The sequence below is a fragment of the Aplidium turbinatum genome, chromosome 9 (genome assembly GCF_918807975.1).
Source record: "Aplidium turbinatum chromosome 9, kaAplTurb1.1, whole genome shotgun sequence".
NCBI lineage: Eukaryota > Metazoa > Chordata > Ascidiacea > Aplousobranchia > Polyclinidae > Aplidium > Aplidium turbinatum.
Window position 1 is genome coordinate 20,888,458 of NC_137480.1, and position 15,648 is coordinate 20,904,105.

General features: G+C 37.2%; 1 protein-coding gene across 1 annotated transcript; it reads left to right on the forward strand.

The window, feature by feature from the left end:
* Positions 1-1,393: 1,393 nt before the first annotated feature.
* Positions 1,394-12,078, forward strand: LOC145776999 (prolyl 4-hydroxylase subunit alpha-2-like). The gene is made up of 12 exons (XM_082588264.1): positions 1,394-1,560; positions 3,315-3,466; positions 3,941-4,078; positions 4,868-5,052; positions 5,363-5,457; positions 6,474-6,594; positions 7,989-8,165; positions 10,134-10,304; positions 10,500-10,553; positions 10,664-10,720; positions 10,891-11,056; positions 11,421-12,078. The coding sequence occupies exons 1-12, from the start codon at positions 1,469-1,471 to the stop codon at positions 11,504-11,506; spliced, it is 1,494 nt and encodes a 497-aa protein (XP_082444390.1). The 5' UTR covers positions 1,394-1,468; the 3' UTR covers positions 11,507-12,078.
* Positions 12,079-15,648: the final 3,570 nt, after the last annotated feature.

Consider the following 15,648-nt stretch of genomic DNA (forward strand, 5'->3'; position numbering starts at 1 on the left):
CAGCTATTCGTTATACAAAACTTGAATCAGAAATAAGGTAACTTCATTGTCTCAAAGCTTTTTGTTTGACACTCATCAAGATGTATGACGTCTATGACGTTACATTTTCTAAACTTTGGGTTGACTTTAAAGCATAAAAGTTAGTGACTTACCGAAAGAAGATCGCTTTTTGGATCAATCAAAGAGAAAATTGATAAATAATAAAACTGTAATAATCTCGCAAAAAAAAGCAATCAACCTATGTCTCTAAAACAAAGTTTGCCTAATTTTAAACGAAACCGCATTAAAAGAGCGAGTTTTGCCAATACCAAACATTCAAATATCTCAGCCTGGAATTAGCAACAACAAAACATAGAGACTTAGCTTTATTTCCGAAAAATGCCGAAGAAAACATGATCTTATCATTTTGTTATGCCACCGGACAGCACCATTTTACAGGAATATTCATACCCACAATTTTGTTGAAAATGCTCTCAGAATGCATCAAACTGAAAGTAATTTTTCAAATTTTCTGGGGGAGGCCCCCCAGACCTTCCGCCGCTAAGTGTCACCTTCGGCGAGCACGTCATCGGGCTTCACCCGTCGACCGTCAACACCCCCCTTTAAAAATTTCCAAACTACGCTGCTGTCTTGCACTGTCAATATTTTGCCCCCCCCCCCCCAATGTTGAAGGTCTGGCGGCGCCACTGGTTAGAAGGTAGGCTACTGGGCTTACATTTAGCTGACAAATATTTTTTTTACATTAAGTTGACATTACAAAATTTTAGACATAAAATTACTTCAGATCTAGATCTAAGATATTTAAAAGTTGCCAGATATTGGGTCTGCATCTCAAAAAGCAAAAACAGGATCGGATCAGGATTCTATAAATCTTGGATCCGTACACCTCTGAATTGACACTGCAAAACTTTTAATACGCTTTTAAAAAATGACAATTTTTTTTCCAGTTAGTAGTGTTGCCCAACGTTTTTTGGGTTTCTAGCATGATTACCAAAATCTACTCCGTTATCTGAACATTAACAACAGCCAACTCAAAATCACACAAAGTATATATACACAAAGATTATATTTACCAATTAATACTCAAACTATCAACTTATACTTGCGATTTTGGCCAACTATTAGATTGGCCTTCAGTCAAATTTTAAGCTGCAGGTTGTCATAGGCTGTGTATAAAGGTTGCCATGCCTTATGCAAACAACCACTGAATGGAATGCATTTAAACCACAGAAAAACAAGGTATTTCCATCATGAGTAGGTAATTAAATAAAGTCCAATAGACTTCAACTGAGTGCAGATCAAAGAAAGTGCAATGTACTGTGAAACCAAAAGAAAAATTGAATAGGCTTACTGTCAGTTATTTTTTAGGTGTTGTTGATACGGAGATGAAATGTATTTGCAAATCTTTCTTTTTTTTCTACTTCATATAAAGTGTGCATCAAGTGAATGGTTTTCATCGCTTAGTCACATGGAAGATCTGATTCATGATGAACTGGATTTACTTTCATCCTTACAAGCCTACATTCGAGCTGAAGAATTACGAATTCTAGAAATTAAAAGGTTTGTTTTTTTGCATTTTAAGTTTTTCTTTAAAGCATAGGTTCAAAACTTTTTGTTTGTAATAAAAATGAATGTCATTAGATTTTTGAATTTACTGATTGCTGAATAGTATGATTGCATCCACTTCACAACTTTGCAAATATTTTTGCAATTGAAATAAATTTAACAGAAAAAATTTAACAGTTTATCAATAATGTTATCACAACTTGTATTATATGTGTTTTATCCATTTTTTATGCTAACTACGGTACTTGCTATTTTTTTTCAATTCACGTTTTTAGAAAAACTTTATTTTTTACAAAAAAGGCATCCTGGCTTTTAAGAGGAATAAAAACAAACATGTCAACGAGAAGTGCTTGTATTAGAGTTTGTGTATTGTTGCTGTCATTGCATTATTTACTGCATGTTTTTTATGTGTCATTTTATTGGACACAATAGACAGATCACACAGAACTATTTCGCCAGAATGACAGTGGTGTTTGGACACATTTTGGAATTAAAACAGCAATTACGAAATGCGTTATTATAATTTTAATACACGTAGCAACACCACCAAATTATTACACGCTTAATAGTATGAAAATATCTTTCTAATAAAAAAAAGGGAGCTGGTATACAAGTCCCATCCCCCCCTTGGTAACTCATGACAAAGACAGGACTCAACCAAACATATAGGGTGAAACTACTTTACCTTTGCTTCACTGTTCACACACTTCAATCCACATGTTTTGGTCAATTCCTTTTTGTCATGAGTTGCCACGGGAGGGGGGACTTGTATACCAGCTCCAAAAAAAGTAACTAACAAGTATGTTTAAGCCAGTGGTTCTCAACCTTTTTTCTTTCGTGGCCCATTTTTGTTTGCATAAAAGTTCTGTGGCCCATTCAGTTTTTATGTAAGAAAAAAATTACAAAAAAGGTTTATAAACAAAAAGCAGCAGAACATTGCCTTTGGAATGTTGCTGGAATCCCCTTGTTGAATCCAGTTGCTGACGCTTCACACTAGGCTATCTTCTTTTTGTTAAAATAAATTTCACATGTTCATCCTTGTAATTTGGATGAACTTTTTCCAGGTGAAGTTTTAGTTTTGATGGCCTCAATGAATGATGACAAAGAACTTTACAACATAGACCTTATACACATTGTCTTTTTTCTTCTCTGTTTTCATAAATTGATGTATTGTAGGCCTACATACTGAATGTAATTTTCATCAAACTTAAAGCTTCCAGTATTGTCAATTCCTTCCCAAAATAATCCACAAAATAAAATACTGCACATACTAAAAAGCGGATCTGCAGAAGTTCAACTTAAAGCTACCGCTTATGAAGATGGCTTAATTGTGATCACAAATTAGTCTATTATATACATCATAAAGTGTTGTAAAAACTGAGTTGATGTAAAACTGTATGCTGCAAAAATTAGAATGATGATTGCCACTTTGTAACTAATAACAGCAGCATCATTCATTGTAACTAAACAAACACACAAGTAGTGTAAAATCAACTATACTGTTAAAAATGAATCAAAATGTTTCAATAAATCATTCAACTTTTTAAATATGTCTGTGGCCCACCTCAAAATGCTTTTATGGCCCACCAGTGAGCCATGGCCCACTGGTTGAGAACCGCTGGTTTAAGCTAACCATTGTATGATTTTCAGAGGGACTTGAAAAAAAGGTTTCAAACACTCACATGGACTGAAGGTGATTCTGATTTTGTAGGAATAGACTAAAACAGTGGATAACAACTTTTTCGTAGATTTGCTGATCAATACAAGCAAACATTTGGAGATGTTAAAGTGAACATGGACAAATATCTTGGTCATCCAATCAGTCAATACAAGCTCATTGTGCGTCTTGCAGCGGGTTGGCCTAAAATTGAGAAAGTGGTTGCTGAAAATAAAGCTTATGGTAAGATTAGGCCAACATTGTTTCATGACATTGTTTCATTTCTTTCAGGTTCAATTTTATTTGTATTTGGTGTACGGTTGACTTGGCAGTTTTTTTACAGTTGACATTGCTGCACATTCAACTGTTCTTATTATGTAAATGTAACTTACTGTGTTGATTTAGATTGTGAACCAGCAGAAATCAATACTTTAGAAAGTATATAACTTCAGAAGCTTTGGCAAATTAAAAAAAGCAAAAATGTTGAACCCTGTACTAGAATGAGCCAACAAGAAGCATTTTCTGCAGATAATTCTCAAAACATGTCTTACTTGTGACCTTGTATTTCTCTCAGCCTGGTAGATGCACTACAAAGTATATGTGATTCAATATAAACATGTTAATTGTTGAAAATTCATGTTGTACTGGTAACTCTTATTTTGTAGGCATGATAAATTTATACTTTAGTTTGACAGTTAATCAAATATGTTAATTTAGAATTTCTTTCTAATCTTACCAAGAAGAAATCAAGTTTTCCCACTACGGAAGATCTCAAAGGCTCTGCTCAAGCGATCATGAGGCTCCAAGACACATACCTGCTTGACACTCATGATATAGCCCAAGGAACAATCAAAGGTTGCTTTTTATTCTGATATTTGCCACACTGGTGGTGACAACGTATATACCTTGCAAGAAATGGTTGTATCCAAGTTGGCTGGTTTTAAATTTGAGTTGTCATGGTTACATTTCAGATTCTCAGCCAATGTCTCATGAAATTTTGAGTCAGTATAACAAGTGCATGTAGAAGACCAGCACTTATTCTTCTGGTGCTCACAAGAGCCTGCTTTGCAGCTTTACAACAGTTTTCCATATAAATATGGAAAATTATCATTGCCGTTTTAGGGTTAGGGATTAGAGGTTACGAACTCACCAAATCGGACTCACCAAATAGTAGCAGACCTAAGCAAAACGGTAGTTCAAAGATTACGAATTTGTAATCTTTGAACTATCGTTTTTACGGCGAATTTGTAATCTTTGAACTACCGTTTTGCTTAGGTCTGCTACTATTCGGTGAGTCCGATTTGGTGAGTTCCTAACCTGGTGAGTTCAATGATAATTAGGCTACGGTACCCGATAATTATAAAAAAAAAATTGAAAAAATCACCGAATAGAGATCGGACTCACCGAAACGGGCCATTCCGGTTTTGCTTCTAGTCACTAGTAAATACAACTGTTTTGCTGTTGCTATTGGATTATTCAGAAAGATTTTTCTGAAACAAGTCGTTTTTGAGTTGCTATGTTGAGTGTAGATAAGTATCACCGGATATGATTATTTTTTCTTTGTAAGATCAAATCTTAATGACTGAGGTGTGATTATTTTATTTGATCTAATGCAACAGATTTATATCAATATGATAAATTTAGGAAATCAAGCAAATCAAACACTCACTCCTGATGACTGCTTCCACATTGGAAGGACGGCTTACCTTGAAAAAGATTATTATCATTGTGTACTGTGGATGACTGAAGTCCATAGAATAGATGAACAGGAGTATGAGACCTTCTCAAGTTTTGATGTTTTAGATCATCTTGCATATTGTTTAGCTCAAGTGAGTTCTTTTATTATCTTCATATCCTACTTCGACCATGAATGGGTTATTTTTGTTTGATAATTTATTGCTTTATTTGCACTGTGCAATTTTTGGTTTTTGTATATATATGATGCATATTTTTTTTGGCAAGATCCAGATTAGGAATACACCTAAGGAGATAGCTCATCCACTAAAATTGAGTTTTTTAAAGCACAGCATTTTCAAACCTTTAATCAACCTAAAAATGACCAAACTTGCCATTTTCAATTAGTTTCTAAGTTGTTGCTCATGATGGACATTGAAACGTTTGATTTAAATTTTCCTCTAGGAAGGGAAAGAAAATGAGGCTTATGAAGTCACTGCAAAGTTGCTGAGCATCGATCCAGCAAATGAGAGAATTCAGAGAAATTTCGAGATTTATAGGTATGCGTGTAACTTGTTAAAACAAAGTGCTGTGAATTACACTTTTCATCTTTTCAAGAATAAAATGGGAGGCACAACTAATGTGAGCTTTCAGATAAATTGACTATAGCTTTGCAACCGGAAAAGGCAATGTAGATCTGTTGATGGTATAACGAAGCGGGCGGCTATTGAAAATAATTGCCACAACATCATAAAAAAGATTATTGACTTCTCAAATGGTGGAAAGCCAGAAGGTCAAACGAAAAAGAACACAATTCTCTTGATGCACTTTTTTACCCCCCCACACTGTGTAAAAATCTCACTCAGTTGTGGCTTGGAAGGAAGCTATTCAAATCTCCAATGACATTGACCGCTCTTCACCAATGCCAGTACAATATGTGACCAGGGGTTTACATTCAATAGACGCTTTAGTTTCAAACTTGCTTTATAGAGAAACAAATGTGAGGTGATGCAAGATTACGACAATCCAACCACCTCACTACAAGATGCTCAGGTTCTATGATTGCCGATTGCAGTTTTCTAATGTACTATCCCAAACAACAAAATCCGCCATTTTTACATCGAAATGGTGGATTTTGTTGTCTGGAATGATATCGTTATTAAAATAACCGACCATGAATGCAAACTTGTAGCAGACTACTTTTGTCTGCAAAGGAACTAATTAAATGAAAATGATAGCTTACACTGTGCAATCAACTTGATACCAACCTCTCTTACAACGTCTGACTTCGTTGGGTGAAAACTCATCATCGTTTTGGTTGCCAGTGACCAGCGCCAGGACTTTGGTTGCCAGTGACCAATGCATTTGAAATATATATGATTTCCTCTAATTGTTTATGTACCCTAGTTCAAATTTTGTAATTTTTTAACCCAAATTACAGACAAGAATTTCACATCTTGCCAAGGTATTTTGAGCTTCCGTTTATTTTATATCGATTCCTTGGATCTTTCTCTAAATCAAGAATGCTGTGAAGCTTTTTATGCAGCCACAGTGACATTTTCCCGTCATGTTGCAGGGCTGCCGTCGAAAACCTAACAATTAAAGACGATGGACCAATGAGAGGCGATTCAGCCAGAAGCAAGAAGCCCTTTTTTCTTAAGTATGAACGGTTGTGTCGGAACGAGAACACTGAAATTGTAAGAGATTGATTTATTTCTCAATGTCTTTGTTTTAACTGCCCGTTCAGTAACGTTTTAATATCAAGAAAAATCTAATCTATCCTTGGTTGGTTCGATTATTCGATTCTAAAGGATTTTCTTCAGGAAAATCGTGTTTATGAATGTTTTATGTCTGCTGTTCATTTGCGGGATCTTGTCAAAGCATCGAATTTAGTGCAAGTTCAGTTTTTGAAATCTAAAATATCTTCATCATTTCTTTTCTGTTGAATGTATTTCCTCGACGTTAAGTCTTTTGCTTGGTTGCATTTTAGCTTTGTATACAGGTGAAGTATTTGTTTGTTGCAATATAGGAGGCTCCTACAGGAATTATCTGAGTCTCAAAGGTTTTAATACCATGATACTAAAAAGCTTTGATGCTTTTAAAAAACTATCAAACGCCACATTCTACAGTAAAGCTAAGTTGAAGTTATCTAAAAACTCACAATGAACTACTGATTTTGGAAAGCTCCCTCGATCAACTCGCCCAATGCCTATTTCCCACCATTAATTCTGAGCGCACACCTGTAATGTAACTATAACAGCAACTGCAGTGCAGTATCAAAGCGACCCGAAAAACGTGTAAACTCAATATGCAAAGAAATTCCCTTTTTGTATAACCAGGCGTGAACGGGGAAGCTAAACCTCGTGTCTCCCTTCAGGCAAAAAAACCTTCAGGCTAAACATTGAAAAAGCAAAAAATGTTCGCTCTCGCTATACCAGAAATGCAACTGATGAGGATAATTTTTATGTTCCTCAATACTCATTTTCAAAACTTCAACGTAGTTTCAAGTATACAGGTGTGGAAATTTGGAATTCAATCCCATTGAAAATAAGAAAAAACTCACCTAACTCATTTAAAAATCTTTATAAAAAATTACTACTATCGTATTACTAATCATGATGGCTCTATGCCTATATAGATCTCTTATGAGATGATGCATTTTGTTTTCATTCAAGCAACTATACCGTAAACTTATGTTTTAAATTATTTTGCCTCGCTTCTTTGACTGCTTCTTTTATGTTTAATTTGTTACCTTTTCTTTTGTTGAGGGTGGCTGCTCGACTAGAAGACCTTTCAGGTCACTTCGCCTTCGCAGCCACCTGTTGCAGTATTCACACATTCTACGTGATCGTTTGTATTATTTGACTTCGCTGAATGTGTGTATTTATACTCGCAACAAAATAAATGTCAATCATCATCAGGCACACCTTTGAGTGTTCTGCCAAAGACACAGCCGCGTGCTCTTGCGAGCGTAGTGCTTGCCATTTCATTATGCACCCGCCTGGGGTGATACACCGACTAAACATGACTATTATATTCTGAAAATCACAAACTATTGGATGTTGATTACTGTTTTACTTTTTTAAATTAGCCACCAACAGTAGAAAAGCGATTGAAATGTTATTATTGGACAAACAACAACCACCCTCGTCTTATCCTTCAACCTGTCAAGCTCGAAGAAATGTGGGATTCCCCGCATTTGGTGCGTTTCTATGACGTCGTCACTGATCATGAGATAAAAATCATCAAATCCATTGCCAAACCTTTGGTGAGTGCATCGCAGTCAGCGCAGTTGGTCATATCAAACAATCGTTTAGGTTTTTTGAAACACATGAGTCCCTTTCTCTAGAGCAGGGATGTCCAACCTGCGGCGCGCGGGCCGCATTCGGCCCACCTGAGATTTTTCTGCGGCCAGCTAGTCATTTTCTCTCCAAGTAGTATTTTAAACTTCATGGAGAAAAAGAAACAAAATGTAAACTTTATAGAAATTGAAGAATAGTTCAATGGTTTTTCTTTTTTAGTTGACATCACAGAAGTGCTAGCTGAGCTCAATTTGCATTTACTAGGGAAAGGTCAGTTGTGTAGTTCGATGTTCGAGCATATAGGAGTAGCTTTACCAGAAAATTAAAACTTTTCATAGCACACCTGAAAACTGGCGCAATTGTACATTTTCGTAGTCTATCTGAAAGAGCTCAAGACAGGTCTGTAAACTATGATAAGTAAGCTACGCTAAGTTATGTGAAGATTTGCTTGAAGAATTTACAGTCAGATTTTCTGACTTCAAAAAGATTGAAATTGAATTAAAATTATTAGTGACTCATTTTCATTTCAGTGAGATAAAGCGCCACCCGAATTCCAACTTGAACTGCGAAGTCGAGAAAGTTTGAAAACTTTTCACAGAGAACACACTTTCCTTTATTTTATAAAGAATTACATTCATGTAATGAATTTATTAAATTAGTTAATTTGTCCAGAAAATTATTGTTTATATGGGGCAGCACATATTGTTGCTGGCAGTTATTTTTATCCATGAAAAACGTCAAAACTGCAGAAAGAAACAGACTGACCGACAAACACTTAGCAAACATCCTAAGAATCAAGACAACGTCCTTTAATGCAAATGTTGATAAACTCTTAGCTGGAAAACAATGTCAAAAATCTCATTGACTTTGTATTGTAGAAATAAATTTTTGTTTCTTTCTGTGTGTGTGCTATTTGTTCCTATTTTCAAAGATGAAATTAATGGTTTTTAATTGTTTCTTTATGTACCTATTTTTCTTGAAATTTAATAGGTACTGCGGCCCATTGATTTATTTCAAGTGACAATGCGGCCCACTATAAAAAAAGGTTGGACATCCCTGTTCTAGAGAAATGGTTTGCTGGTGTTACACAAAATGTAATTCGACAAGCGACTTCGATATCGTCAAGTTAACTGTTGCTTTGATAAGAAGGGTTTATGGTTGACCAATGACCACCACGTAAATATGATCCCTAATCTACACTCTACAAAGCGGTTTCATGCGGTCAGCAAAAGAAATATGTCCTGATCTTGTGGGCAACCATTGGTGTTCTATACATTGCTTTTTAGTGGTGTTCAATGGCAAAAGTGTCTACTCATAACTAAGATAATTCACAATCCTAAATAAAGTACAGCATTTGATTATGAACTGTAATGCTAATAACCACAAAAGATAATTGGTAACAAAGGAAGTGGCTAACCGGTTATATATACTGCATTAGTGTCTGCTAGTAGTCTCAAAGTAGACTTTTTTCTTTAAGTCCAGTGAGAAGGGGCCATAGCCCCTTCATTTATCTTTTGACAACTAAATTTTAAACTAACGATTGAGCAGGGATTTGCTTGAAACCAATAAAGTCGCCAGCTTTATTTGCCCTATGTGTTATCTTATTAATCGTTTTTAATGTACAATCTATACGAAGTAGTTCTAGGTTTTGTGAATTCGAAAATTAATAACTTTAATGTACGCTGAGTATTGCAGTCCTATGCTGGCTATTATGAGCAAATGAGTGTTTTTATAAAAAGGAATCCTTAAGAAAATCCTGTGTACGCCACTGCTGGTGCTTATTATAAACCATGTTTTGCTGTCTTAGAATCGGTTTTAATTTGCCTGCAAACCGTAGTTCACCTGCCTTTGTATTGTGCAATGGCACATGACTGGCTTTAGAGACCGAATCTCTTGTAGTGATGAGGCTTCTTCAGGGTAACTTTGCTTTGCAGTTACGGAGAGCTACCGTGTACAACCCCACAAGTGGTATACTAGAGCACGCGCACTACCGTGTCAGTAAAAGTTGTTGGTTGAAAGACGAAGACCATGACGTCATTTTCAGAGTGGGTCAACGAATCTCTGACATTACAGGCTTGTCTCTCGAGACGGCTGAAACCTTGCAAGTTTGTACTTTCTTTTTATGATTTCAAGAAATGCGATTGTTTCAACCACGTCTTTAATTTTAATATCATCGTTATCTCTGACCTTATGCTTATATTGAATGTAAATGATTTTTAGAAATTTTTTAAAGCAATCTGATTTAAAAAAATTATTTTAACTTTCAACCATTGTAATGCGATGATTGTGTTACGTCACAGGTGGCAAACTACGGAGTGGGTGGGCAGTATGAACCGCATTATGACTACATTCGGGTAATTATAATTAACAGTCTATTTGTAGTGGAAAAGCACTATATTGGCTTGGAGCGACACAGGCATGCAGACGCACCTACACAAGATTTAATACTATGTTATTCTTGCAGAGAGCAGAGAATATTGATCCTCAGGAAGGCAATAGAATTGCAACTTTTCTTATTTATGTAAGTTTCCAATACCTTCAAACTCTTTGCGTTAGGCTTACATTGGGTCATGTCGTTTAGGGTTGCTCTTTCTTTAAAGTTGGACGAATTTATAAAGATCAGTTGCCTAGTGAAAATTTTTAAAACTTACTGCACAAAAACGCGCTGGCCCTCAACTTGCACTTCTACAGCTAAGCAACGTAGAATACGGTGGAAACACGGTGTTCCTGAATCCCGGTGTCGCTGTCAAGCCTGTCAAAGGCAGCGCTGCGTTTTGGTACAACCTGTTCCCTTCCGGGCTTCCTGATGACCGCACCAGGCACGCCGCCTGCCCAGTACTGAACGGTGTCAAGTGGGGTGAGTTGAAACAGAACGATTGACCCTTTTTAAGGCGTTTAAACTTTGCTTTTCAAAGTGTAGATTATGGCTATGAACTTTTCAGGACGCCTGGAAACTTCTAAGATCTTTTGGATCCAATCTGTTTTGGAGACAATTCCTAGTGTTTGAAGAAAAACCACTTCTTTTCCCCATGATTACAATGCTAATATGTTTCTTTACTTTTCACTAAAAAGATTTTTTGTTTTTGGAGGTGCCTTAGTTTGGAGCCCGGGATCTTATTCGTTCCAGGGCCAAATCATCTCAACGGCCCTGCAAAGGATAGGCCTGGGCCTACTTATATTTTTTTGCATTTAGTAGCTAACCACAATTTTTTGCTTTGTAGTGGCGAACAAATGGATTCACGAGCGAGGACAGGAGATGTTACGTTGTTGCAAACGGAAAGAAAATGCGGACAATCGAATGTTTTAGAATTTTATTGCTTCCGCTTTTTATACACCCCTGCTGTGCTGCAGGCAGCAAGTATTGCGCAAGAAACTTTACGATAATTGCCTCTACCCAGTGATCGATTTCGAGTAATGGGTAGTTCCAAATTAAAGTCATAAGCAGAGTAGACAACCGGAAACAGACATTGTCGTCGGCTGCAGCGTGGGTCAGGTGTACGTCGGAAGGCGTACACCGATGCATAGCGCTCAAGTCCGCTTTCCCGCAATGCAGGATAAAGATAAACAAACAAACAAACAAACAATTTCACGTTTACTTTTATTTTGTTGTGTTGAGATCCTCGAACACTGGTGGGCTATTGCTTAGGCCACAGGACATTTATAGAATTTTCCTATCAAATAGTCGAAAAGTTAATTATGGAAAAATAAGTTGTTTCATTTGCATGCATTGTATTTAACCTGCTGTAATTATTTGCTTGTTACGCTGCTATAGAATTGAAAACTTATCCATTAAAAATGGCAAAAAAATACCTGTACGAATTTTAGTATTTTCCCTGCTGGTAGGTTATTGCTGCGATGTTTATTTGTTGTTCATATTATGCATACACTTGACAATAAACAATATTTTCTTATTAAAAATTCTTGTTATCGTTTACATTTCATTGCTTTATCAGTTCAATCAAAAAGACGCCTTATTTTTCACGGGCTAGCCTACACAAGACTTTGCCTGAATCAGCTGAATATTTTCTGTTACTCGGAAATTTGGTTTTAAACTTTATCTTTGGACTGACAAAGCCTTCATAGGTTATTCGTGGTGGTTTCTCGAAATTTTCATACTTGTAGAGGCTTTTGACGCACGGCCGGTTACCGAGGTTGACATAGAAGTTTTCCGATTGCTGAAGTGTTGTTGCCGGAGAATTATTCCATCCACTTTGTGCCGCTGAATGGAGAGCAGTCCTAACAATGCGTTGCTCTAACGCCCACCCCGAGAGTCGAACCAACGCCGCTTGATCTTGAAGTTTCTTTGTTCATGAAGTCACGCGCTAACCAACTGAGTTATCGAGACGGACAACCAACTGAGCACTTAGGGCTGACAGTCGAGTGTAACAAGAATAGACAAAAGTTCCTCCACAAGGCTTGGCTCATCAGCATCGCACCAGGCACCATTTATTTATGCCACAGAGCTCTTATTTTTATTGTTAATGAAAAAAGCAATTATCGCTAGACTATATTGTGTAAAATAAGTTAGATATCTTTCTTGTTCCTATTGCGCTAGTGTTGCCAGGTTATTTCAGACTTACCGTTTTCTTATTTTTTAGTAGGCTAGCAACCAGAAATAAAATATCCCGGTTCTACACTTTTTTATAAACACCCACAGCGCATTATCATGTCGGTTTTGATATTTCTGTTTTCATCATCCTGGAGAAAAATACTGCAATTTCATTTGACGTACACTTATTCCATTGTGAGGACACACAGCTATCGTCGCCCGATAGCTCAATTGGGTTAGCGTCTGACTTTGCGTATAAAAAAATTGCAAGATCAAGCAGAACTGGTTCGACTTTCGGAATGTGTGCTTCGGCAACATATTAAACGGCCCCTCTTCACTATGCGGCACTTAGTGGATGGAACAATTGACAGACAACAAACAGAACTTCACTTTGTCAATTTCCGTGACCACACCTGGTTCAGGGTTTCGAAAGCTCTGCAGTAGCCTACAAGCTACAACCAATGACGATCGGTGAGGGAAAGCAGTGCTTACCTGAGCAAAATCTATGCAAAATTTAATGACTGAATTCTAGGTTTAACTTCTTATTATTTTTATCACGTCTATTTTAACTTGAAAATTACTGTGTTCGTGACTAGAATTACTCGTAACGCTTGTGAGTAGTCTAAGTCCTCACCAAACCGCATGTCTTGCCTATAAATGCCAATTAACGCAAACGCTCCTGTCAAAAACAACCACTGAAGCTCCAGGGAAATCAACTTGCAAAGTTGCTTTCCCCACGTTCAAAAACGCCTTCGTTTTATCCAATCCTCACTCGTTTTGCAAAACGTCACCAGCTGCTTAGCCAATCAGATGTGTTATGGTTAGAGTTGCTTTCCCAGTGACGTTGTGGTAACATTTATTTTACGTGTAAGAATGTTAAGCGATGGTTTAAAATGTTAATGCAATATTTAGTTCGTAAGCTCTAGTCCAGTGGTTCCCAACCTTTTTTTGGCTGTTACCCTAATCTCCACCCTGAAGTGAGCCAATTACCCCCACGATCAATTTTCAAAAACAAAAACGTTTATTGCTATGTATTTCAAAGGGCTAACTATGACAATCAAAATACAATACTGAATACAAGATAACAATGCGTGGTAAACATTCAATGCGAAGGTCAGGCCTGGACTTCAGGCGCCAGCTTTGTGATCCTGGGCTTTGTGGTAGGCTACTGAGGACAATTCTTGTGTCGCTTTCGACATCCTGGCGATTGCGCTTCTTTGTCTTCCTTCCCAAGACAGTTAAAAATCCTTGTTCACAGCGATACGTTGTTGAAAAAGATGTCAGGATATTTAATGCCCGTGTCACTAATGTTGGTGCGTCCTGGAGTCTGCTAAACCAGAAGGTTTCTAAGCCTTTCCCATTGAAATCAAGTTTCAACGCTTTGTTCATTCGGAGAGTGATAAATTCTTCTTTGGCCGAAAAGTCGTCATCATCCACCTGGCTGTCATCACATGTGAAGGGCTCAGTGCACCATTGAAAACTAGCCGTGTTCAAATTCGGAAAGTAGTTGTCCATCTTCTTGGCTAGCTGGCCTAAGTGGTCAGCTATGTCCTTCTTCAACGCCGCTGTCAACTCAAGTCCATTGCCTCCGAGATACATGTCAAACGTCTAAAACTGTGCTTCTTCCAACTCGCTTGTTCCACAATTTAACCTTTGCGATAAATGCTGCTCCGGCTACTTTGGTGTCGATCATAGTTACATTCTTGCCTAGAATTAAAAGATTGCCTTTGTTCGATTCACCAAAGATATCAGCCAGGCAGCACAGCTGGGAAATCCACTGTTGGTTAGAGAAGTATTCAGTCAAGTCGGACTTCTTTTCTATCAGAAAAACATGGACAGCCTCACGAAGTTCGACCAGGCGGGTTATCCTTTGCCATGAGACAGCCATCGTACTTTTGTGTGGTACAGTAATACTTCGTATATTTCTCCCATCTTCTTGCACAGTTCCTTGTAAAGACGACTGTTCCATTCCTTCGCTTTTATAAAGTTTACAACCTCCGGTCCCGTTACCCGCCGAAAACAGGCAAATTACCCCCGGGGGTAATTTACCCCCAGGTTGGGAAACACTGCTCTAGTCTATACGCAGGAGGCAAACTTATCCAGCTTTTTGTACAAATTGCCTGCAGTTGTAATGTTTAGGCAGGTTTGGAAGTAACGACTAGTTGTCACTATTCGATAGCGTTATTCGTTGCTTTCTGAATATCGAATGCTTATACCCATTCCTTTTAAAAATAAATATTGAATGCGCGTTATTCACTGCTTTTTTATGCAAGCAACGAAATCATTATTCGTTTTTCACTAATCGATACGATATTTAGGAGAACTGCTGAATCATTTTTTGTTGTTCACTCACTTCGTCGTCAAAACGAATTTACGAGATTTAGTTTTCGGATTACTATCCGACCTAGTCCCCATCCGGTTTTCGAACTGTAAAGGGTTAAGGAAAATTTTGCAGCAACACAGCTCAGAAAAACCATGCCAGAGGCATTAACAGTGTTGCCAAACTTGCGGTGTTCTCACAAGTTTGGGCTTGTTTTTGTTTTCAAGTTTGCGTATTTTTTTAGAGTTTGCGGGTTGCTTGTTTTTGAGCTTGTTTTTTGGCCAGTCAAACTTTTTTTAACTTGTTTTTGACACTGAAATTGCAAGGTTTTTATTGTAGTCAACATTGTATCCTTTCTTTTCAAGATAATTATTGCTTGGAATGGCGTAAACAAATGTCATTCTCGAAATAAACGTGATCTATGGACTGCAAAGTTATATTGAAAATTGAACTGCTAAACTGCGTGCTTTATGCTAATTGGTATTGGTTGCAAATTATTGGGCTTGTTTTTGTGTTGATATGCCTGTTTTAGGCTTGTATTTTAGATTCACTTGTTTGTTTAAAAAAAAAAACTGGCATC